We start from the raw sequence: 26,350 nt of genomic DNA, 5'->3' as shown, positions 1-26,350 counted from the left end.
TTTCTCTTCTTAACCTGTTCAGTACAGTAGGTGTCCTAGATAGTCTTTGAGGATTCAGGGAATGACAATCATCACTGCAGGTATGGGTCTCTTGAACGTAGCTTAATTTCACGTGTGTGAGTTAATTCCCTTCACACTGACCAGGGTCAGCGGCATCTTAACTCACCAGTTGTACCCTTATCCAAATGATGTTAGAAACTAGCAGTCTCCTTTTTTTGGGGGACCCAAGCTCTCACAGGGGTTCCTGAAACGTACACAGCTTCTTGTGCGTCGTATCTCCTTGTCTTCATAAAGAAACGCTTTTGAGATTATCCATTTACGGAAAACATTTTAAAAAGACAGAAAGCGGTAACAACGTAATTTCAGCGTTTATCAACGCTGCTTATGTAACAACAGTTTCCAAGCTGGACTTTCAATATCTCCCATGAAAGGTTTGGGGGAAATATATTGTCAACAAAGGGGGTATCTGTTAGAGGAAGAAGATACATGGCCTCTTTGTCCAGTGTCCTCATGGAAAGCAGTGTGGTCCAGGAGCTGTTTGTCATAGGAACGTCCTGGCTGTGAAATAGAGTGCTAGCATATTGACCACGGATAACGCTGATGACTCCGGGGCTGCACCAATGGCCATTGAACCTGCAATAAAACCAGTCAAATCTAACGAGTTTCTTACAGTATATGCTGTTCAGAATGCAGTTCAATTATATTCTAGACATTGAATCAGGGTTGGGGTAAATTCCATTTCAATTCAGGAGGTAAACTGAAATTCCAATTCCCCAAATGTCTCTAGCACTTTGCATTGCAGCACGGGAGAAAGTGGTAATAACATGGTTATAGTATGTTACAATTTACAGTTACGCACCATGAAAGCAATCTGTAACTAGTGCTGGAATTAAAGGGTTAAAGGTTAGAGGAGTTTGGAAAAACAGATCCCTGTTACCATACTGTTGGTGAGTTGTTAGCCCTCTATTACATATTTGGAGTATTACCTTAAAACAAGATTATAATTACACAGATATTAACGACTAACTGGGAAAAATAAGGTCTGTTATTAACACTTTGTCCCGTGAGGTAATGTAATGTAATTTCTCGTAGAGATGCATTTTGGAAAATGTGAATTTGAATTTCAGTTTACTTTCTGAACTGACTGACGTGGAATTGACCTCAACCCTGCACTGAATTAAGAATATCCTCAGAAACACATAATGAGTGATAGCGCTGAGGTTGTCATGATGCACATCTAGTCTGCAATGTTTTCCACCGTGTTGTTATTGCTCAAATGTATCAGGAGGTGGCGCCGCTACACTGTATTTTGGATCATAATGGTTAGACATCAGAAGGGCCCATTATACTGGACTTTTTTGCATTGAATCCAATTAAAGCTTTACATGTATGATGATATGTTGCTCTTGTGTTAAAAAAAAAGATCAATTATGTTCTGTTCCTAATGTTATTTCAGTCATTTCAATTACAGTTATTACATGATCTCATGCAAAAAGTTAAATCAGTTGGCCCTCATAATAATTGTATAATTTGGTGGGTGCTTATATTTGTCCTATTTCACACATGTACAAGTGTGTATTGATACACATAGTGTGAATTGGAAATATGTTTTTTTGCATATCCCAACTCCCCTGAGACACCCTCAGAGAGTGGGGACACGGCCAGGGTCAGACATTATCAACAGCGACTCTAGATCAATTAGGGTTAAGTGCCTTGCTCAAGAGCACATCGGCAGATTTTTCAACTTGTCAGCATAGGGATTTGAACTAGCAATCTTTCGGTTAATGGCCCAACGCTCTAACCGTGTCAGGCAGAATGTCCCACCTGCTATCCTGGGAATAGTGATTTGTCTACTGCTACTCCCCTCTCCTCCCTCGCTGAATGGTTTGATCTGGATGACATAGTCCTCGTTGACGGGTAGCGCCAGCTCCAGAGACGTGGTGTTGGTTTCGACCACGTTGGGACGACTGTGTCTGTCCTGTGTGTACATCACCTGGAGAGATGTGACAACACAAATCATACACAGTGAGGATCTGCACAATGTTGCCTCGAGTGCACATACTGTATAAGAATCACTATGAGAATGAACCATGTCGTGGTCAGAAACACTGCTATGCTTATTATATACTTTGCTTATAAGAATCAGTCTGTTCAGTCATCCAAGTTTGTTGTGATTCTTATAAGAGAAGGGGTACTCTCTAAACCAATACAAGTGCTGAACAACTCAACATAGGTGAATAACCCTAGCACATACTGGATCATTTAAGAAATAATAAGAAAACAAGTTGAAATACGTGTTTACTCCCGTACTTTGTAACCAGTGACCTCGGACTCGTTCTCCAGAGCTCTGACATGATCCCATTTGAGGATGACCTTTGAGTTTGAGGTGTTCCATATGATCTTCACCGGTGCCTGGCTTGGGGCTGGAAGAAAAGAAAACGTGAACATCTATCAACTATCATTTGGATAGTCCATCTATAGATGCTGATGGTCTATTGATAGTTTGTTGGGTATTTATAGATGGCCTATCCAAATAAAATGTCTCCGGGACGACAGCCCAAAGAGTATTCAAACACAGCGAGTCAGGGTCAATATAATTTTTTTCAAGTGAGGGGGGTGGGGGGTGAGACTCTATGGAGTGGATGCAGGCAGGTATCCTTGAATGTAGGTTTTGAACTTACGGGGTTTCTTGGTGGTGACATTGACTGTGGCACAGTGAGGGCCCACCCCGGCACTGTTGTACGCTCGGAGGGAGATAAAGTAGGTTCTGCTGCCCTCCAGGCCTCTGATCACCACAGACGTCCGGTTACCCATGGTCCTGATCACACTGGCTGTCTCCTGTCTCTCCCTCTCACCCCAGTACCTCAGCTACAGTTCAAAACACACCAGTCAACACTATAGGTCAACATCCCTGATCTGTTTAAACTTTGTTTCCTTATCAATGAAATCAAATCAACTGTATTTTTAAAGCACAGCTACACTGGCCATAAACTCCCCAGTAGGATGAACCCTAGAGAAGAACCCATCTTCCTCGGGCTGTACGGGGTAGAAGTTAAGAGTATATGACCATCAAGGCCGGATAGTTTGTCACGTCAGAGTATTCATATGCTTGTCTAAGGCCGTGGTCACATTAGGATTTTGTGTTAGAATATTTCGGAGGGAGCCAATCATTTTTCAAATGGGAATCATCTGTTGCCCGATGAATGACAACAGAGCTGATTGTCTGACAACAACAAAAACGCACAAACTAATTCCCTTCTAAACTCTGTTTTTAAAGTTAGTCCTTATATCAAAGGTGGCATAGGCTTGGTCTATATGTTATTAAACTCGCACAATCTGGAATCCCTGGACTCTCTTAAGAACCACTGGGAAGAGGATTTAGGTAAACAACTTTCAGATGAAATTTGGCAGAGTATGCCTCGGAGAATACATTCTTCATTTATATGTCTAAGACATGCTGTAATTCAATTTAAAATATACTGAACAAAAATATAAACGCAACATGAAACAATTTCAACGATTTTACTGAGTTACAGTTCATATAAGGAAATCAGTCAATTTAAATAAATTCATTATGCCCTAATCTATGGATTTTACATGATTGGGCATGGGCGCAGCCATGGGTGGGCATAGGCCCACCCACTTGGGAGCCAGGCCCACACAAAGGGCTTTATTACAGACATAAATACTCCTCAGTTTCATCAGCTTTCCAGGAGGCTGGTCTCAGACGATCCCACAGGTGAAGAAGCCGGATGTGGAGGTCCTGGGCTGGCGTGGATAAACGTGGTCTGCGGTTGGACCTACTTCCAAATTCTCTAAAATGACGTTGGAGGCAGCTTATGGTAGAGAAATGAACAATCCGTTCTCTGGCAACAGCTCTGGTGAGGCCAGAGGTCCCTCAACTTGAGACATCAGCGGCAATGTATTGTGTGGCAAACTGCAGATTTTAGAGTGGCCTTCTATTTTCCCCAGCACAAGGTGCACCTGTGTAATGATCATGCTGTTTAATCGGCTTCTTAATATGCCACACCTGTCAGGTGGATGGATTATCTTGGCAAAGGAGAAATGATCACTAACAGTGATGTAAATATCTTTGTGCACAACACTTGAGAGAAATAAGCTTTTTGTGTGTATGGCAAATTTCTGGGATTTTTTATTTCAGCTCACGAAACATGGGACCAAAACTTTACATATTGCATTTATCTTTTTGTTCAGTGTAGTCCATTGGCTGCATTGGTCAAAGGCAAAATGATCTTAGATTAGACCAGAAATAGATCCCACTTGTGGCCAATGGAAGCAGGCTCCTGCTACTTCATTGCACATGTTTTGGACATGCCCGAAATTGACAGATTTCTGGATGTCAATTTTTGGGACGTTTTCAAAGATACTGGAGAGACCTACAAAAACTGCCTTTATTTCATTATTCGGAGTGGCACCACAGGAGGCCCCTCTAAACAGCTGGCCTTTACCACTCTTCTAGCTTGACGTCTTCTACTATTGAAGTGGAAAGATCGGTTTCCTTCTACTTTTAGCCATTGGATAAAGGAAGTTACGCAACATCTCAAGCTAGAGAAAATGTGCTCCTCCGTTAGGGGATCTGCAATTACATGTATAATATCTGGCAACCTTTCCTATCCTTTGTAGAAGACATGGACCCAGATAATTTCACAACTACATAAACCAACCCAAATTAGAATTTTTATCCCTATTTTTACCCCTCTTTACTTTTTTGTTTGATTATATCTTTGTTTTGTTTGTTATTTGGTCAAATTCTATTTCATGCAAGCTGTGGGTTTGATTTGGTAGGGGATCCTTTTTTGTCCTGTTGGAGCATGAGGGGTTGAAGTAGGTTTGATCTGGTAGGGGATCCGTTTATGTTTTGCCCTCTACCTGTTCTGTCTGTATTATCTGTATAATCATTCAAAATGCCAAATAGAAAAATATTTGATAAAAATAAAAAAAATAAAAAAAGCTTTTGACGGATACAACTCGTCTGAACTCGTCCGAAAACAGTTGACTCGAGTTGTACTAATGACGGACAAAAACGAACAATGATGTACATCATATACGATTTCATCCATGTTCATGCGTCTCAGTGTGGCTATACGCTAACTGATAGTTGTTCAGACAGGATAGGGTGTTGATTTAATCTACATAAATGTAACAATTCAATGAGGGATAATACTGGATAGTCCATTGATCTTGTACGAAGAGAAAAACTGAAGTGGTGTCAGATCTATCCATTTTATGTCTATGATGTCCAGTGTGTTTGTGCTCTGACCTCGTAGCCCAGGATGCGTCTCCTATTGTTGCTCCAGGGCAGGGCCTTCCAGGTGGCCTCTACCTCCGATGCCGACACACTCCTGGCCCGCACCCTACCCGGGGCTCTGCTGGGCTCTAGGGTCAAACACACAGTGAATGCGTAACTACTGATAGTTGATAATAAGAAATAAAGTGCCTATAGAAAGTCTACATCCCCTTTAACTTTTTTTGGCATTACAAAGTAGGATTGAAATATATTTAACTGTAATCTTTTGTCATTGATCTACACAAAACACTTCATAATGTCAAAGTGAAGTAAAAATTCGACACATTTAAAAATAATTAAATTATAGTCGATAAGTATTCACCTTTTTGTAGAGGCAAGCCTAAATTAGTTCAGAAGTCAAATGTGGCTTAACAAATCACATAATAAGTTATATGGACTCCATCTGTGTGAAATAATAGGGGTTGACATGATTTTTTAATGACTACCCTTTCCTCTGTCCCCCATACATACATCATCTGTAAGGTCCTTCAGTCAAGTGTTGAATTTCAAGGACAGATTCAACTACAAAGATCAGAGAGCTTTTCAAAAGTTTTACAAAGAAGGGCAGTGATTGGTAGATGGTTAACAATAACAAATTACACATCAAATATATCTTTACGTATGGTCAAGTTTATAATTATGCTGTGGATGATGTATTAAACCACCCAGACACATCAAAGATGCAGTCGTCCTTCTGAACTGAGCTGCAGGACAGGAAGGAAACTGCTTAGGGATTTCACCATGAGGCCATTGGTGATTTTAAAACAGTTACAGAGTTGAATGGATGTGATAGGAGAAAACTGAGGATGGATCAAAAACATTGTAGTGACTCCACAATAATGGCCTAAATGACAGAGTGAAAACAATAATACAAATATACAGAATAAAAAATATTCCAAAACATGCATATGTATGCAACAAGGCACTAAAGTAATGAAAAACACGGTAAAGGAATACACTTTTTGGCCTAAATTTAAAATCGTATGTTTGGGGCAAATCCAACAACACATCACTGAGTAACTGCCTCCTTATTTTCAAACATGGTTGTGGCTGCATCATGGTATAGGTATGTTTGACATCGGCAAAGACTGTAGACTTTTTCAGGATGAAAAGGAACGGGACAGGCAAAATGAAAATACATTTTAAAATCCTAGAGGATAACCTGCTTCAGTCTGCTTACACCAGACACTGGGAGAGGAATTCACCTTTCAGCAGGACAATAACACAGCCAAATCTACACTGGAGTTGCTTACCAAGAAGACAGGGAATGTTCCTGAGTGGCCAAGTTACAGGTATATTAGTGTTTCATTTTCATTAATCTTAAAAAATAATTCGAATTTGTATTCCACTTTGACATTACAGAGTATTTTGATAGATCGTTGACAAGAAAAGTACAACTAAATCAATTTTAACCTCACTTTGTAACACAATAAAATGTGAAGAAATCCAAGGGAGGTGTAGACTTATTATAGGCACTATACATATAGCATCTGAAATGAAAAGGAATGATGGAATAGGTATGTTGTGTACTCAGCTGGGTCTGGCATCACTTAAACTTTGCAAAAAATACTCAATGCCGTCCTATTAGTGTTGAACCCTGTAGAGGTATTGATGGATTTCAGAATTCTAGAGTTATATAGAACATCTCAATAACGTTAAAAAAAGAAAGAAAAATCACGGAATTCCTTCCCTAAATAAATAACAGGGTCTGGCAGTGTACTGTACCTTCCTCTGCAGAGTAGATGGTGGCCACCGGCCCAAAGGGGCCCTCCCCTTTGTTATTGTACACGCCCACTTTCACATGAAACGGAGAGAAGGGAGCGATGCTCTCGTTCTTGAAGATGTATCTGGAGGCGTCGGGGGAGGTGACTGCAGCCTGCATCCAGCCTTGAGCCCCCTGAGGTCGGAAAGCTACCACATAGCCAAATCCTGGGCCACTCTGTAGCTCTTCAGGGACAGGCTGCAGAAAGAGGTGAAAACACAAATGTACATCGGTGCATTCACATAATACCTTCTTACTACCTTCTCTAATACTACCATGCAGACCGGAACTGTACTTTTCTGGCTTGTATAAAACATTTTCACATTGTCCTCTTCAGCGTGGTTCTAGCAACTTTGGTGAATGCGTAACCAGTAGTGTAAAAATACCTATTGGCACAACCTGCATGCTCTGAAACATACTTACAGTCAGAAAATGGGTTATGTTTCATTCATCATTTATTTCAACATATCATTTGGTGCACTTTGCTGAATCTGTATGACTTTACCAATCAAGCTGATCATCTTTATTAGTAGTGTTCACTTTACCTCCCAAGTGATGACAAGCTCCGAGCGACCACCACCCCCTCCGTTCACTCTGGATGGTGTTATCTTGGGAGCTGCAAAATCAAGGGTGTTTGTTTTCATAGAGAAACTTCAATGTCTGCATGCCTCCTACTGTTATCATGGCAAAACATCTGTCAATTAATGCTGTTAATTGTTGGGGTCACCATGCAGTTTACATTTTACATTTAAGTCATTTAGCAGACGCTCTTATCCAGAGCGACTTACAAATTGTTGAACAAAATATCAATCATCAACATCCCAGTAGAAATAGGCTTGTACTGTACCTCTTGCACTTTCCTATAATAATGCATTAATAATATTGCATCACAACTTGAATGTAAACAAACAATTCATTGAGTAAAATTGCACATATTATAGTACAGTATTCAGCATTCATCGTTGTGTTGAGAGCTATGTGGGGCAGATACAGTACATACGCATGTCTTTGGTCCGGGCTTTTTTGGAAGGTTTGCTGGGCTCTCCTGTTCCGATGGCGTTGGTTGCCAGCACTCTGAACTCATACTCCACCCACGGACTGAGGTCAATGACAGTGGCTGTCAGCTGTTTGCCCCCAAGAAGTTCAGGAACTAACCCGGACAACAAATAGCCTTTAATTAGCATGTTGCAGGATCTTCTAGTGCTATATAAATACAGTCTTAACTGTGTGTGCTAATTGTGATGATGTATCTTGAACCTTGATTATGTTGTGAGTGCATTATTCAATTTAATATACAGTGTGTGTGATAGATAAAGATAGGCACAAAGATGCACGTGGACACACACACGCACACACACCCACACACCTGTGATGACTCCCTGCCAGCCCAGTGAAAAAGTTGTGCGGGCCTGGATGTTGTGGGTGAGGACTGGGCTGTGGTTGTCAGGACCCGGTCCCCAGGAGAGAGATGCTGTGCTGTCTGTCATCTCTGTCACCTGGAAGTCCACAGGTGGGCCTGGAGCACCTGGAAAAATCGTTATCACAGCATCATCTTAGTTGATCAACATGAGATATAAAGTACTGTGTATTCTACACATACATTTTAATAATGTATTTATTAATTAAAATGTACTGTAGCAGTCATGATTCAAACACAAGCTTACGAAGAGGTCTAAACATTATGGGCCGATTATTGGAGAGTAGGAAAACCCAAGGTTCCAGGTTTAATTCTAAACCTTCCATTTGCTACATTAGTGGCAAAAGTGGGATTTCACAATTCAAATTGTAATTTTTTTTTACTGGATCCTACAACAGATCAATGTGACATTTTGTGCTACTGGTGCTCCAGCATAGCCATACCTCTAACTACCACATCGGTGGCGATGGAGACACTGTCCACCTTGGTCTGGACAGCACAGGTATACTTCCCAGCATGCCTCAGCTGAATGTTACGGATCATGATGTCACCTGCTGAGCGCTGTCCATAAGGAATGTCAAACCAGAGCAGTAAGGAAAATGTTAGAATTCTAGAAAAGATATTGAATAAAAAGCCCTTCAAATACGAGCAGGATGAGAGAGTACACTTGATTGGTTCTGTGTTCAATACACAGTATGAGGTGAAAGTCATGATAAAAGTCAAAGACCTTCAGTAGAAACGGCTGAATAGTTCAGACCGTTTAATGATGACAGTTTCTACCTGAGAGAATGAAAAGGCTATTTTCAGTCTCATTCCTTTTACTCCTTTCTGTTTCTAATTGTCAGCTATAACACATGCTGACCTTTGAAGCTGCTCTACTGTACTTGTTAGTGTGACTTTTGTCACATAGATAAGATTGAGGTCAAGACGACCAATGGTTTCAGACCGTAGAAGACCAACATTTGTGAGGAAATCATTTTTGCCTAGCATTAGCTGACACTCACTATACTCTGTGATGGTTTCTTGTTATTGGGCCTCAAAATATTCAAGTTACAATGTAGTTGTAAGTAACTCAAGTGGTGGGCGACACTTACAGTTTTAGCTTGAACATTGTAAGGAAACTGGGATCCATGTGAGCGAAACTGGGATCCACATGGCCAAAACAATAACGATAAACACTTTTTTTGCATAACAGTATACACTATCACAAAACACTTTTTACAAAACAGTAGACAACTCTCTACATAGGACACAAACATCTACTGTGTAAAGTATGTCAATCAAAACTAAATAATTTTTTCACTGCCAATAACAATTACTTCCATAATGTATATCTTTACCACCAACATGTAAACCCCTTCGCATAATTGTTAACCTCCTAATCAGTCCAGAAATACAAATGAAATAGTTCACCTGTCAATTGTTTGATTTTCCATGGGTTATAAAGTAGATCACATCGTTATTTTTTATATTGGCAGCTGTTTTATAGGGAAAACATATGGCCTTACATAAAAAGGAAATTTAATTGAACAGTCATTTCAGTCCTTACTTTTTACAGTGATTGTGTTTACTGTACTTCAGTCATTTTGGGGGGGGAATTACTTTCAATATTACTCTATTCCATGTTGCTTTTCAGAAGCTTCATCATGTTTTACATAGGAGGGCTTTGTCAGCCAAGTCTAGTCACAGCATATATAGTAGGCCTAACTACCTCACAGTATTTGGTTTGTAGTACCATAACTACCTGCTTGGTTTGGAGTACTTTTGATGGACTAGATTTGATTTATGTTTACTGTATTGTAAGCATTTACATAATTACATACAGCATAGAACACATATGCAATCCAAACAGTATCGTATTTTTACACCTTTCTGTGAAATTCTTCCTACTTTACAGTTTCTCAATCACATACAAGCATTCTTTTTTTTACTGTGGCCAAACATCCAAATATATTTTCCAAGCTTCTGATAACTTTCTTGCATTTGTATCTGGATTGCATATCTTAGACGCCCTTTTGCAAAATTATGAATACAAATGGAATCAGTGGATTAAAAAATTCACTGTTAAGTGTTCTTAGAATATTAACACATTTTCCTCAGAAGAGTTGTGTTCACTGTTTTCAGCAGTCAGTTAATACTAGTGATGAAAATTCGTAATCATTCCATCAGTGCTATTTCATGTACAACATAGTGAAATATTTAGGTAATTGAGACTGTGCCATTTTAGGATTTTTTACAACATTGCAAATATGCAGAAAATTAAGTTGAGTTACTCTAATGCAACTTTAGGTTAGTCCTATTTCGTAACATTGTGACCATCCATTAGAGCTTTGCTTTGGTGTGGCCTATACATTCATATATCAGTTGTGTTCCTCCATCCTGATTTAGTGACTGCAAAGAAAATATATTGCTATAATGGGATTTTTTTTTTTAGACAGTCGTGTTGGGAGAAGCTATACGGACACTCCTGGTGGACAAATCAATGACATATAGAGCCGAGTGAACCGAATCATACGGACCAACTTTCTTTGGCCAAAGACAGAACGGACTGTCATGCATTAATATTAGCAAATAAACCATACGACTTAGCTATTTAATATACAATAAAAAAAACGCACCACTTAAACACGACACTTAATTTACCTGTCAAAGAAGACGCAGGGATTAAGTAATTCCTTCATGACAGTCAATTTGGTATTCGGCCAAAGAAAGTTGGTCAGTGTGATTTGGTTCACTCAGCTCTCAGCTGCGCGATATACGCCATCGATTTGTCCACGGGTAGTGTCCGTATAGGTTCTCCCAGTAGTGTTCTTTTGATGAAGTTATTTGACAATATCTTATAGTTTTTATGAATGTTTTTAGAAGGAAACTACAGTACATAAAAACAGGTATTTACTGTTTTGCAAAAGGCCACAGAGTTCTGTGTCGTACGTACACTGTTTTGAAAACCGACATCGTTCCAAAAAATGCTTGAACACCATTGAGATAAACTGTAGTATTTGATCCTAATTCAGAGAATGCTGCTCACGTCTGTCATGACGTTGGGTTGGGGGTAGGTTTATGACAGTCATAAATACCTCTTTCCCCTTTTTTCTCTCTCCCTACTATAACTGATGTGACATAAGAAAACCCCTTGGTTAACATAGAGATTCTGGGTAACATCAGAAGTTGGGGGAAATGAACTATATTCTGGGAATCCGACCAACTGAACATATGCGGTGGTACTTAAGGTATATTATGTCAGTTCGGTTGCCCTCTGACACATTCTCATCAATGATAGAATGACAAACTCTACTGTGGAAAGTCTAAATGTCAGAGATATCGGATTCACATGGAATTGTTGTTTAATTCAAATGTTTGAATATGACATTATTTGTGAAGAGATGAAATGTAATTTTAGCTTCCAAATGAGAGATCTGTGCTTTCATAAGTTTTCCTCTGCTCACAGTGGTCCGCCCCTGTGAAGAGGCATGGGTTATAATAGACTTTTCAGACACACCCCTCTCCCTCCACTATAAAAGCCACGAACCAGAATATAACTTTCTGTTCCGGGTACTCTAGGATGACGATCCAGTGTCAGAATGGTTCAGATAATCACTATAGATGAAGCCAACATCAGCATGGACTTTGATTGTGAATGGTATGAACTTTGAACTCGTATTCACTACAGAAGTGATATCTCCTAGCCTTTGAGTTAGCAACAGCTAAACGCAGGTTCGGAAGGACAGTCCAAGTATCCCGTCTAATACACACAACGTTCCCGTGACTACCAGAGACATTCTTCAAAGGACAGAGGACTCGGGTTGGCGACACGGGCCATCTACCACCAACCTACTGAAGCGCAGCTCAGAGTAAATATTCATTGCATTTTCCTCTTCAAATGGGCGGTAATTTAGAATGTATAAGATACTGTATTTACGATAGTACAGCTCGCCTATGTTCAAGTCTCCCGCTCTTTCACGAGGACTCAGCCCCTTTCCTTTGTGTAACAAGCTGTCATACCTATTCCGCCCGCTAGGGACCTTTTTCTGTATGACGTAATTTGTGATCAAGTTATGATGTAATGGTGTATGTGTGTTTCTGTGTGATTAGTTAGGTATTTAGTAAATAAATAATTAAACCCAATTTTGTATTGCTGATTCAACTTGTTAGCCAGGATTCTTGCAGATAATCAAGGACTTACAACTTTCAGATGAGACTGAATAAAATGACGATTAATGTGACTGCTATTTAGTAAAATATTACTAAATCTTTAAGAGTTTATTCGAAAGATAACAGCTCTATAAATATTCTTTCGTGGTGTCCCTCTCTAGTTAATTCATATTTACATGATTAGTTCAATCAGGTAATATTAATTACGGAGAAATTATTTTATAGAATAGCATGTCATAGCAATTAATCTGGCATAGTCAAAGACACGACACGTCTATAAAATGTTTGAATACCATATTGTACCATTGACTTTTTTTCATAGAAAAAGTGTATCTATTAATGGTTATAGTTAGTATTTGTTGAGCCATTATTTAATAAATGGTGAGATAATACTTTTGGGTAGCGTTAGCTGCTTTTGTAAAGTGTACTTTAAGTTGTGACGGTGTAAATTAATTTTGATATAGAAATATTCTCACTAGATGACAAATTATACTTTTTGATATTATGAAATTTTGTGACAGGTATTTTAAGTTTTGATAGTGCATTAAGAGAAATGTATTGTTTTGGAAAACACACTTGCACTTTAGTGGGCTAAGTTAACTATATACAGTGCCTTCAGAAAGTATTCACACCCCTTGACTTTTCACATTTTGTTGTGTTACAGACAACATTGATAAAATTGAGATTGTGTCACTGATCTACACACAATACCCTATAATGTCTAAGTGTCATTTTGTTTGTAAAACATTTTAGAAATTAATAAAAAATGTTAAGCTGAAATATCTTGAGTCAATAAGTATTCAACTCCTTTGTCATGGCATGCCTAAATACGTTCAGGAGTAGAAATGTGCTTAACAAATTGCATTATAAGTTGCATGGACTCATTCTGTATTCAATAATAGTGGTTATCAACGGAGACTAACGGAGAATAAACTATCAAAATAAAGAAAGTCGCACTCTCCATATATAATCTCCCAGCAATTTAATGGGTATTTACCAACGTTTCGGCATCACTGTGCCTTCCTGCCGAAACGTTGGTAAATACCCATTCAATTGCTGGGAGATTATACATGGAGAGTGTGACTTTCTTTATTTTGATAGTTTATAGTTTATTCGCCGTTAGTCAGCACCTCCTCACAAACTATTATTCTGGGTGTGCGCCAACTCATGTTTTTATATCTACAATAATAGTGGTTAACATGATTTTTGAATGACTACCCCATCTCTGTACCCCCACACATACAATTATCTGTAAGGTCCCTCAGTCGGCAGGGAATTTCAAATACAGATTCAACCACATAGACCAGGGAGGTTGAACATCCCTTTGAGCATGGTGAAGTTACTAATTAGGCTTTGGATGGTGTATCAATACACCCAGTCATTACAAAGATACAGGCGTCCTTCCTAACTCAGTTGCCGGTGACGAAGGAAACTACTCAGGGATTTCACCATGAGGCCAATGGTGATTTTTAAAATAAATAAATAAAATAGTTTAATGGTTGTGATATGAGAAAACAGAGGATGGATCAACAACATTGTCCTTTAGGTTAGTATTGGGGAGTAACTACAGAGTGAAAAGAAGGAAGCCTGTGCAGAAAAAAAGTATTCCCAAAGCATGCATCCTGTTTGCAACAAGGCACTAATAATAATACTGCTAAAAATGTGGCAAATACATTTTATTTTTGTTCTGAATACAAAGCTGTATGTTTGGAGCAAATCCAACACAACACATCACTGAGTAGTACTCAATCATGGTGATGGCTGCATCATGTTATGGATATACTTGTCATTGGCAAGGACTAGGGAATTTTTTTAAGATAAAAATAAATGGAATATAGCTATAAGCACGTGCAAAATCCTAGAGGAAAACCTGGTTCAGTCTGCTTTCCAACAGACACAAATTCACCTTTCAGCAGGACAATAGCCTAAAGAAGAAGGCCAAATCTACACTGGCTTGAAAATCTATGGCATAATCTTGAAAATGTCTGTCAAGCTACGATTAACAATCAAATATTGTACAATCCAGGTGTGCAAAGCTCTTAGAGACTTACTCAAAAAGACTCACAGATGTAATCGCTGCCAAATGTGTTTCTACAAAGTATTTACTCATGGGAGTGAAGACTTATGTAAATTAGATATTTCTGTGTTACATTTCCAACACATAAAAAAAACATGTTTTCAATGTCATTATGGGGTATTGTGTGTAGATGGGTGAGAAAAATATATTTTTAATCCTTTTGGAATTCAGGCTGTAACACAACAACATTTGGAATAAGTCAAGGGGTATGAATACTTTCTGAAGGCACTATACCTCCAACAAATATAATGTATGATGAATAGAACTATTTAACCTTTATAAAATTACTCATTGCATTTAAGACACACTTTTATGCAACATGTCAGCTTTGTGTCAAGTGATTAGTGCAGGGAGTCAACCGCTCAAATGAAGCCATGAGGCAAACACAATTACACAACTAATGGCATTGCTGATGAGCCGAAGGAATATAGAACAAACTGTGGGTAGTAAGCAGCCAAGATATTATAATTGCTTTTCTAATTAAAGAGAAATACATTCGACTGTAGATGACCAAATATAATGTTTGACTGAGCATTGAATCGACAATTCCTTAGGCACCAGTTTTTTCAAAGGAGTAGTTGTTATCAACAAGCGGAACAGGCAAACAGGCAGACCGCTCTTGGTAATTGCAAAAACAAATTTGATATGATTCATGAATGAAAATCATTCAATACACTTCCTCTAGTCCATTCACTATATATCAGCAGTAAAGTATTCATTGTTGTACTGTATATGTTATTGTGCTCATAACATAATGTAAAAAGGTCTACTCTGCCCTTGCTAATTTTACATCATATAAACATACACAGTAAAAATAAATTAATATGATCAACCGTATGTAATTGGATTGCAAATCACAAGTGACAACCACATAAATAAGTCAAGTAATTCTAAAAGGTCATCATAGTAGACTTAATTCAAACACATGAGTGTAAGGCAGACTCGAAAGCACTTACTCCGCCAACTTTCTCAAAATAGCCCCCGTGGTTTCCAAAGTGGATGAGCTGTTCGTTGAAGAACCAGGTGAATTTCAAATCGAGCGTGGGGTCATGGGAGACTTGGCAGGGGAGGACAATGCTCTCGCCCACCGTCACGTCCAAATGCCCAGCTGGGCTGGTGATAATAGTTGTCTCTGCAAGAGACAAAAACAAGTTCAGCTACCTGGGCCAGACAGAAACAGCGGGGAGCTTCTCTTATCACTATCAACTTTGTTCTGCCTATTTACATTGACAAAATGTATATACGTGTTTTATAGCACTATTGGGTTTCGTTTGAGTCCATTCTACTGGTTTTTCTTTGGAGGCATGGGGCTATTCTGCTGTCTTGTTAACTCCGGGACTGTTACACCTCAGTCATGTCTGAGATTGTGATTATTGTGCTTTGTTCCTGTAAAATAAATGGGCATTATCGTGTCCGGTAACACATTATTTGGATTGTCCATCTGTAGATGCTCTACAGACTATCAGTAACATTTCAACCTACTGTCTACTAACCCTAACCGTAGCCATAACCCTAACCTTAACCCTTATCCTAACCCTAAACTTAACCCTAACCCTTATTCTAAACCTAATAAGGGCTCTAGGAGCCCATGTGAACGCCAAACGTTCTTGACTGAAGTGGAAGCAGTCATTAACACTAGGGCCGCTAGGCTTCTCAGTATACAAGTACCCGCTAGGCATACTGTATCGTTATCAACCAAAAAGAAATACCACAGTAAAAAAATATTAGTTGATTGTGTTAAAAACACAAATCTTGGAATAAAAAACAATTTGTTAAATTTGATTTATAGATTTGATTTAGCTGAAATATCACAAGGAACTCGAAAGGAGTAGAGCCCAGTAACAGCTTCTTTATATAAAGAAAATAGAAAAATATAATCTCAACTTGTGGCTGTAATGTTCACTGAATTGACAGCGCCTGTCTAGACAGCTATGGAAATCTCCTGTTCAGGCGTTGGCTCATATTGTCATCCTTTCTCATACACTGAATGAGAATGAACAGTGTAAGTGGCTTTAGCTGTCACTGTTTGTTCAAACTATAACCACAAGTCACTTACACAAAGTAATGCATCACTGAAGAAACTAAGAAACCACACAAACCCATTCCTCTGCACGCCTCCATTTCCACAGGTCAGTCCGGAGTCTATAATTTGGTTCCATTTGGCCAGACAAAAAGCCATCCTATTTCAACCACAGCATGGTGGTATGCTGCATAACAACCTAATCTTTGCTCTGGCTCTTTTGGGTGTCTTTTCCACTTCGGCGGTGCAGTGAGATACGCAGGGCTGAGTTTCCATACAGCAAGCCCCAGCTGAATTATGCATGGGTGTCATAAGCGTCTAATGGACAGAGAATCAGACACTGCATGTCAGATGGTGTTTAAGGTCTCTATACGTTGCATTCCAGGTGAGGCTATGAATGCATGCCCTATGAATGAATGTCTCAAGACAAAAAAATGAGGAGACTTCATAACACATTCATAATCCCTACATGCTGCATTGATAAGCAGTGCTTATGTCAACAACCGCAAGTCGATATTTTTGTTATGTCACAGTACTGTCCTTTACACTGCAATTATGAACATGCGGCTCTTGAAATTTAAGAAATCCTTATGTACTGCTTATGAATGTGTTATGGTTATGAATGTGTTATAACGTTCCTATGTAGGTACCCTTCAAATAAGCTGTTATCTAAATGAGAATGAAGATTTCCAACTGCTACCTATTGAGTTCGGAAATATGGAATCCTTTGAACACATTTTGACATGTGTGTTTCAATGTCATCCAGCTTAAATTTTGCTGGTGCATTACTTTACTTGACAATGAAAAGGGTATCATGGTTTCCCTCTTCATTGTCATCTCATTGATTTCTTGTTGCTAACATGGTATGTACGAACCATTATCAATCCAGGATAATTATACAGGATATCAGGGCTGTGCACAGACCTTTTGGAGGTCAAATTTCCTCGGCATAAACATCACGGAGAAACTGAAATGGTCCACCCACACAGACAGTGTGGTGAAGAAGGCAGCTGAAGAAATTGTTCTTGGCACCTAAACCCTCACGAACTGTTACAGATGCACAATTGAGAGCATCCTGTCGGGCTGTATCACCGATATGGGTACATGCCCATATCTCAAGCCCTGAATGTGAATGTACTATTACAGGGAAAATCCAATCAAAAACGATCTATTGAATTTTGAATCATGATTTAAAAAAAAAAAAAATTAAATCTCTTTTAGTCCTCATTTGGACTAATCTTCCAAGAGTCATGATGATGTGGCCGGTGACACTTTGCTTCTTGAATGTCCAACATCTTGAAAACTTGACTGCTGACATGCAAAACATTTGTGACTGTATCAACAGTGGACTAAGGGGGGAAAATCCCTTTAAGAACAGTATTCAGTCAGCAAAGATGGGCAAGATTTTTACTGACTGTGGCTGATATTGATTTCTTTCAAAGGCGACTGGCTGGATTTCATGAATATAGTCTACAAAAATCACCTGTAAAATATACAGTATGTAAGATACTGCCATTCTTAGAGGCAAAAGGGCTGAAAAAAAGGAAATGAAAGCAGTTTCTATACCAAACAATTTGCAATTCATAAATTGTGAGGAATCACCAAAAGGCATTTTAAAAGAGCACTGTTGTTGACTCTGCTCTTTAGAAGGGCTTGGAAATCCATTGCCTTGCAGAAGCGGGTGATTTAAATAGATTTAACTCTTAAACAAACAGAGCATGGCTATTAGCTACCCCAGGAAGGTCTGAATTAAACATTAAGGCATAGCAATGCAATGAATCTTAAATCCAATGCTAACTCTGAACCTGCCCAATCAACTAATTGTATGTTTGTGTGGTACATGGAAACTATCTGTTATTGTATCATCAATCCTTACATGGCTCTGTAGTCTGGTTCCTCTAATGAGACACTTGTTCATGGATAGTGCAGATAGTTATCTTCTATTGCCAAGGAAAACATTGGTCCCTTTCTTCATGCTCTGGTGATGTAAAAAGTCATACAATTAATTTTGTCCTATTCCAAAATACCTCCTCTTCTCCAATAGTGCAGGGTCATTATATTAACCGAATTAAAAACTCTAAGGGTCCTACTCTCAACTAATAACAAACAACCAAACCTACTCGTGAAGCCTGCAGTACAATCTGCTGCTGCAAGCATCCAGTCAGCATTTTTTTTAAAAATGTACATCTTAATGCAAGGATTAGAGATATGGAGAGCCATCTCAAGGAGTGGAAGTAGAGATACCTTTAACCAAAAGACTCCCAGCACTGCTTGCCACTCCAAACTGGTTCCTTGCCACGCAGGTGTAGAGGCCGACATCCATTTTGGTAACGTTTGCTATTCGAAGACTTCCATTGTCCAACACTGAGACTCTAGAAATGAATAAAAAAAATGAATGTCAATATCTTAAGTCATACTAAGTCACAGAAACTGTAATCCAACTAAGGCCTGTTTCTGAAGGTTTGAGAATGCTATTATTGAGGAGTGGATGAAAGATATACAGAGATTGAACAAATAAAATAAAGTAACATTTGTGACCATTGTGACTATTTCACCTGCATTGAAACTATTATTTTAAACATTGTTCTAAATCTTCAGTGAGGAGTGAAACTATTCTGTTCTCTTCACAGATCCAGACCTCAAGGGCTGCAGTTTCTGCTGGTTATATCACCCTTGCCATTGAATCATCAGTTTCAATAGATCTAACCAGTTGTGTGGACTCTGTCTAGTAGTCAGAACAGTGAGATGTTTTATTGATCAATGAAAAAAGAGGACCAGTGGTACTGCTGCTGTGGCTCAGACTGGAGCTGTGCACCCCTGCCCTTGACCATCAGGTACCATGACAACAGTCCATAGTTAAAGGTAGAGTCAGCCATACACCAAGTAAACAGCAATATCGGGCCGACTTACGCAATAACTATGAATGAGAATCGCAAGGCCAAAAGTCTCTGCAGTTTTGGTCCAGCAGCTAACACGTTGAGTGACGCACACCCGTGCACATCTTTTTTTTGTGTGAGTGCAAGAGCTTGCAACATGCTCATCTGCAATATCTGCAGTTCATCTTGCTGCTTGTGGCACTGTCATATCACTATGTTTAAAGCTTGTGTGTAAACACTGGTGCCACAGATCTAAAGCCACACATCTGCTGGTCAGAGTGATATGTAATGAAAGGCTTATGAAGATGTAGTTTGTTAAAAGCAAACTGAACTCATCTTAGGTAGCAACCATATTGATGATGAAAAAATTAACCAATAACCTAATGCAGAAGACAAATGATTGACACAAATAACTAAATGGTAAGGCAGATTATGTGTGATCTATAATTTGTAAATTGCAGAAGATTGCCTGTGCAAACACTAAATACACAGGATATTAAGTATATTCATGTGAACGGAAGTAAGTTGCTGAGGTGAATTAAGTGATGGATTCCGACCCAATCATCTGAACTAGTACTAGCGTTAATTTTCATACTCTGATAATACCTTCCGCTATTAATCAATATGTAAGATCCCTGCACATCCCTGCTCTAAGCAGCTCTCTCATCGTCAAAACTGCTCAAGAGGGCGTGATGAGTCTCACCAATGCCCTATGCACATTAAAAAGGCTTTCAAAGGAAATTAAGCTACAAAATCTTAAAAAGACACAGCTCCCAAAAGATATCCCTTAGCATACAGGATAGCTATCCTTTCTCAAACAATCAAATAGGACCTGCTAAGCTCACCAGAATCAAATGGCATTAGTCAATTTCTATAACTAGGCCCCCGGGAGAGGGAAGCACTTCTTCTAACATTATCAGAGGGTTTCCAATGAAATGGACCAGAATAAAGAGTTATGGATATGAGATTTCACTTGGAGAAGACTTGACATTATACTGCAAACTGCACAGTGCAGACTTCCTCCTTATCTTTCAAAGCGGAATAGAATATAAAGATGCAGCCCATATTTAGAAGAGTTTCCTCTCTATGAAATTACTTTTCTTTGCCCTCCCTTTCTTCAAGGGCACTACAGCAATTAAGGTATACGGGGACCGTTGTGAATTTCGTACAAAATCACAGTTTGGGATAAATAAATGTTTTTCTCTCTGTTACTGGATGGTGTTAAAGTTAAATCCTGGACATATTATTTATCACTACTAAACTCACGTTTATTTTCTGCAAACTTAACATGTTTAAATATGTGTATGAACATAACAAAATTCAGCCACTGAGACATAAACTGAACAAGTTCCACAGACATGTGACTAACAGAAATGGAATAATGTGTCCCTGAACAAAGGGGGGTCAAAATCTAAAGTAGCCGTCAGTATCTGGTGTGGCCACCAGCTGCATTAAGTACTGCAGTGTACTACTTAAGTACTACTCCAGATTTTCCAGTTCTTGCTGTGAGATGTTACCCCACTCTTTCACCAAGGCACCTGCAAGTTCCCGGACATTTCTGGGGGGAATGGCCCTAGCCCTCACCCTCCGATCCAACAGGTCCCAGACGTGCTTAAGGGATTGAGATCCGGGCTCTTCGCTGGTCATGGCAGAACACTGACATTCCTGTCTTGCAGGAAATCACGCACAGAACGAGCAGTATGGCTGGTGGCATTGTCATGCTGGAGGGTCATGTCAGAATGAGCCTGCAGGAAGGGTACCACATGAGGGAGGAGGATGTCTTCTCTGTAACGCACAGCGTTGAGATTGCCTGCAATGGCAACAAGCTCAGTCCGATGATGCTCTGACACACCGCCCCAGACCACGATGGGCCCTCCACCTCCAAATCGATCCCACTCCAGAGTACAGGCCTCGGTGTAACGCTCATTCCTTCGACAATAAACGCAAGTCCGACCATCACCCGTGGTGAGACAAAACCGTAACTCGGGCAGTTGTTGTTGCCATCCTGTACCTGTCCCGCAGGTGTGATGTGCGGATGTACCGATCCTGTGCAGGTGTTGTTACATCAGCTGTCCGTCCTGTCTCCCTGTAGCGCTGTCTTAGGCGTCTCACAGTACGGACATGGCAATTTATTGCCCTGGTCACATCTGCAGTCCTCATGCCTCCTTGCAGCATGCCTAAGGCATGTTCACGCAGATGAGCAGGGACCCTGGGCATCTTTCTTTTGGTGTTTTTCAGAGTCATGGGAAACAGTGTTTAAACCCTTTACAATGAAGATCTATGAAGTTATTTGGATTTTTACAAATTATCTTTGAAAGACAGCGTCCTGAAAAAGAAACGTTTCTTTTTTTGCTGAGTTTATATCCCCAATACAGACCCTGGCTTGGAGAGTTAGAGTGCAGTATGTATCAAAATGAATTCCAAAGATGTAAGCAGAAAGCAGTCATTCTCAGAACAAACCATGGGGAATTATTCGATTGACTTGGGGAAACATGTTAAAGTGGGTAACAACCAATTATGTACACAGCACCAGTCAAAAGTTTGGACACACCTACTCATTCTGTCAAGGATCCCCCCGGTACTGCTGCTCATTCCGTTCACTAGCTCCGGAGGTCTACATCACTGGCCTTCTAGGCGTCACTGAACTGGATTGATCACCACCAACCCTGGACTGTCTTGTCTCATTATGCACACCTGGTTCCCATTCCCCATGATTAGTAGATTAAGGTTATATATGTGCCCTCTGTTCCCCATTGTCCTTGTCAGTTATTGTTACCATGTCCATTGGTCCTGTGAGTACCTGTGCTGTTGTATCGGCTTCCATGCTACGTGTTATTGTGCACTTGTTTTACGAGACTCGTCCCGTGTATTATTTAGAGGTTTACACCTCGCTCGTTAGTTTGGGTCGAGTAAATAAAAAACCCTATTACGTATTCCTGGGCCTGTCTCCAATCATTAGACAATGTAATACATTAAAAAATTATGATTATTTTTTACTATTTTAAACATCCCAGCTGGGATGGCGTATCACTGCAGTATGCTGTGGTAGCCATGCTGGTTAAGTGTGCCTTGAATTCTAAATAAATCACTGACAGTGTCACCAGCAAAGCACCCCCACACCATTCTCACCTCCTCCTCCATACATCACGGTGGTTACCACACATGCGGAGATCATCCGTTCACCTACTCTGCGTCTCACAAAGAAATGGAGGTTGGAACCAAAAATCTCAAATGTGGACTCATTAGACCAAAGGACATATTTCCACCAGTCTAATGTCCATTGCTCGTGTTTCTTTGCCCAAGCAAGTTTCTTCTTATTGGTGTCCTTTAGTAGTGGTTTCTTTCCAGCAATTCAACCATGAAGGCCTGATTGACACAGTCTCATCTGAATAGTTGATGTTGAGATGTCTGTTACTTGTACTCCATGAAGCATTTATTTGGGCTGCAATCTGAGGTGCAGTTAACTCTAATGAACTTATCCTCGGCAGCAGAGGTAACTCTATGTCTTCTTTTTCTGTGGCGGTCCTCATGAGAGCCAGTTTCCTCATAGCGCTTGATGGTTTTTGCAACTGCACTAGAAGAAATTGTCCGGATTGACTGACCTTCATGTCTTAAAATAATGATAGACTGTCATTTCTCTTTGTTATTTGAGCTGTTCTTACCATAATATGGACTTGGTCATTTACCAAATATGGCTATCTTCGTTATACCACCCCTACCTTGTCACAACACAACCGGGTAGCTCAAACGCATTAAGAAGGAAAGAAATCCCACAAATTAACTTTTAACAAGGCACACCTGTTAATTGAAATGCATTCCAGGTGCCTACCTCATGATGCTGATTGAGAGAATGCCAGAATGTGCAAAGCTGTCATCAAGGCAAAGGGTGGCTACTTTGAAGAATCTCAAATATAAAATATATTTTAATTTGTTTAACACTTTTTTGGTTACTGCATGATTCCATATGTGTTATTTCGTAGTTTTGAAGTCTTCACTTTAATTCTACAATGTAGAAAATAGTAAATATAAAGAAAAATCCTGGGATGAGTAGGTGTGTCCCAACTTTGACTGGTACTGTATACCCAGATGATTGACAGGGGGGGGGGGGGCGCTGTTTTGAAGCCTCTGCACTGCCATTGTTGTACTCCTCCACCATAGTAAAAGAATATTTTGGAAGCTATAGAAATGCATTTATTAATATCTACATTCATTTTTGCCAAGTATATTCTATTACATACACCTTAATGCATACTTTTAAATGAATTATGTGAACTGAACATAAAACATGTTATAAAAAAACACTATGTCCCTTAAAGTAGAATTTTGTGAGAGTACTAACGTTACAGTCCCTATTACAACAATAAATACTTAAATATATCTCATTTTGTATTCAAACATTTAATTGAAATACTGTACAATTCCATTCATTCTTATGGAGGACTGCTCCTTCTGATTACCACCAATATGGCGGAGGTGGCTTCAAAGCCTCTCATTGGCAAATACATACTGTAGCATCAGCCATCCAGGGTTTATATTCATAATTGGCTGAAACTAAAGGAGATACCACATTCCAGAGCACAATGTAGGACCTAGGCTATCAGCTACATGAAATAAATCAAATAATCAAATAATGTGAATACACAAAGCTCAAAAAGCATTGGAAAGAGAAAACCATTCATTGTAGTCTTTGTACAATACTTTTGTTTGGTTGAGAGGCTTACAGCTGGATAATCTTTTTTTTTAAGCAACAATGTGTGCTGGTTAACATAACATAGAGGTCTAATTCCAATGGCAATTTTATAAAGCTTTTTGTGAGTTTTGTCCTTTCCGTTTGGTCAGCATTGAAATTAAATGACTTGTAAGCCATTACGGTTAACGTCATAGCCCCAGCATAAGTACACACACAAATCCTGTTTAAGACGTGCCTGTAATGCTGCATGACTTGATTAAACAATCACAGCCCAAACTTGTTCTTGGTACATTTGCTCTCCTCTGGCCCATAGCATCTACACATAATAATACCACAAAGATTAGAAAGAAGTATCAGTGTTATTAGGACAGTGAGATAGATTAGTAGTGTAGCACTCCTGCAATAATAGCGGTGCAGTCCTATCTAGATAAAGTGGAGAAGATTCCTTAAGAGACAAACAGGGGGAATTGGTTTGTGAAAGATGCAGCCATAACCCTAGCCAACTACTTTTTCTATACATATCTCTACTCTAGGATATTTCCTTGCTAAATCAAATATTTCTTAGGTGTAGTGGATTTGATCCGTGAGCAGATTAAAATTGCTCACACCAGGAATATATCTGTACAGAAATAAATACATATTGACCAAATTCATTTTTAGGAGCATTACTGAAGAATTACCATAGCAAAATACGAGTGGAATTTTGACACACCTCACACTCAATCTTTGGAATGATATTACTGCTAGAAGCCAAGTTCAAACAACAGCACCTCATTCTTGTTCCTGAGCGAGATGTATCAACCCAGCTATTTCTTCAAAGTAGCCTGGCTCCACCTGGTACATCACCTCTGGTGCTTCCCAATAATGTTGGCAGAGGGAGGTGAGACTTCCAGGCCTGAGGATGGATATCCAGGAGATGCAGCACAAAAGCTGCTGAGGCAGTTAATACAATTAATCCCAGATCAAATAAGAAATGCAGACCCCTGCTGATTCCTCACATGCACGGGCAGATGTGCCCATGTTGTAATGTCTCCCGTTTGGCATTACTCTGTGAAAACGAAGATGCTATTGCAGGCAATGTGAAGATAATAATAACAATAGCAATAATTTGTGTAATTTATATAGCGGTTTTCATAACAGAAAAAAAAAATGAATTGCCTAAAAATCTAAATTTATGAGTATTGGCTACAACAATTAAAGCTATACAGTAGGTCAACCAGGCTACATTGAAGTCAATCTATAGCAGACTTAGATAATTATGTCTGGTGGATAGAATTATTTATATACTGCTAGGGAGGTTAGATTGTTACTGTGTTATTCTTTCAATGTTCTCTCATCTCATGCCGGAGGTCACAACCACATACGGCCCCTGGGGATTTGATTTCCAGATAAACCTCTTCTGACCGTTCATTCCTCTCTCGCCTGTCCCTGTCGCTCTCTATTCTAATCGGTGTATCTGAATAAACAGTCAAATATGTAAGGTGAACAGTATTCCGTTCTCATCCCGGCGCACACATAATTAGTGCCCAGATTTCATACATTGTAGGAATTCTGCCCAAGGCCAATGTTGTACTTCCTGAATTACGGTGTGTGCATGTGGGTGCATGTGTGAATCACATGAGGTTGGTGGCACCTCAATTGGGGAGAACAGGCTTGTGGTAATGACTGGAGCGGAATCAGTGGAATGGTATCAAATACGTCAAACACATGGTCATACAACATTACTTTGACCAATTGGCACTGTGGTGTAGAGAAAGAGAGCTTTTCCTGCATTTTCCCTTGTTGCTCTACCTGTAGTGCCAGAGGTATTACACCCAGATCTACAGTAATGGAATTAGGTTGTTAGCCAGTTCCCCCAGTTCCATTATACCACAAAGGGGATGTCTAGCTAAAGTTGTAAGTCCACCGATGATTGATCATTGTTTCTTGAGATTTCATCCACTACCCTGGTGTCTCAATTCCTGGCTCATACATTCAGATTTAACAATCCTCTCACTTGACCAACCCAGTGGTAATGAGCTGATGGATCAGTGCATCGATTTGTCTGC

At 39.5% G+C, this 26,350-nt stretch overlaps 1 protein-coding gene across 1 annotated transcript in view; it reads right to left on the bottom strand.

Annotated features, from left to right (window-relative positions):
* Positions 1-541: 541 nt before the first annotated feature.
* Positions 542-26,350, bottom strand: part of LOC120058912 (contactin-4-like) — a 92,453-nt gene continuing 66,644 nt past the window's right edge. The window contains exons 11-23 of the mRNA XM_039007661.1: positions 18,981-19,108; positions 15,673-15,848; positions 10,232-10,234; positions 8,931-9,048; positions 8,437-8,595; positions 8,071-8,220; positions 7,616-7,686; positions 7,034-7,268; positions 5,282-5,397; positions 2,682-2,868; positions 2,311-2,423; positions 1,825-1,993; positions 542-633 (exon numbers count right to left, since the gene is read on the bottom strand). Coding sequence (XP_038863589.1) covers positions 542-633; positions 1,825-1,993; positions 2,311-2,423; positions 2,682-2,868; positions 5,282-5,397; positions 7,034-7,268; positions 7,616-7,686; positions 8,071-8,220; positions 8,437-8,595; positions 8,931-9,048; positions 10,232-10,234; positions 15,673-15,848; positions 18,981-19,108 — 1,717 coding nt within the window. The remainder of the gene's footprint in view (positions 634-1,824; positions 1,994-2,310; positions 2,424-2,681; positions 2,869-5,281; positions 5,398-7,033; positions 7,269-7,615; positions 7,687-8,070; positions 8,221-8,436; positions 8,596-8,930; positions 9,049-10,231; positions 10,235-15,672; positions 15,849-18,980; positions 19,109-26,350) is intronic.

The sequence above is a fragment of the Salvelinus namaycush genome, chromosome 14 (genome assembly GCF_016432855.1).
Source record: "Salvelinus namaycush isolate Seneca chromosome 14, SaNama_1.0, whole genome shotgun sequence".
NCBI lineage: Eukaryota > Metazoa > Chordata > Actinopteri > Salmoniformes > Salmonidae > Salvelinus > Salvelinus namaycush.
The sequence above is the reverse complement of the archived record's forward strand: the minus strand, read 5'-3'. Positions and strand labels throughout refer to the sequence as shown.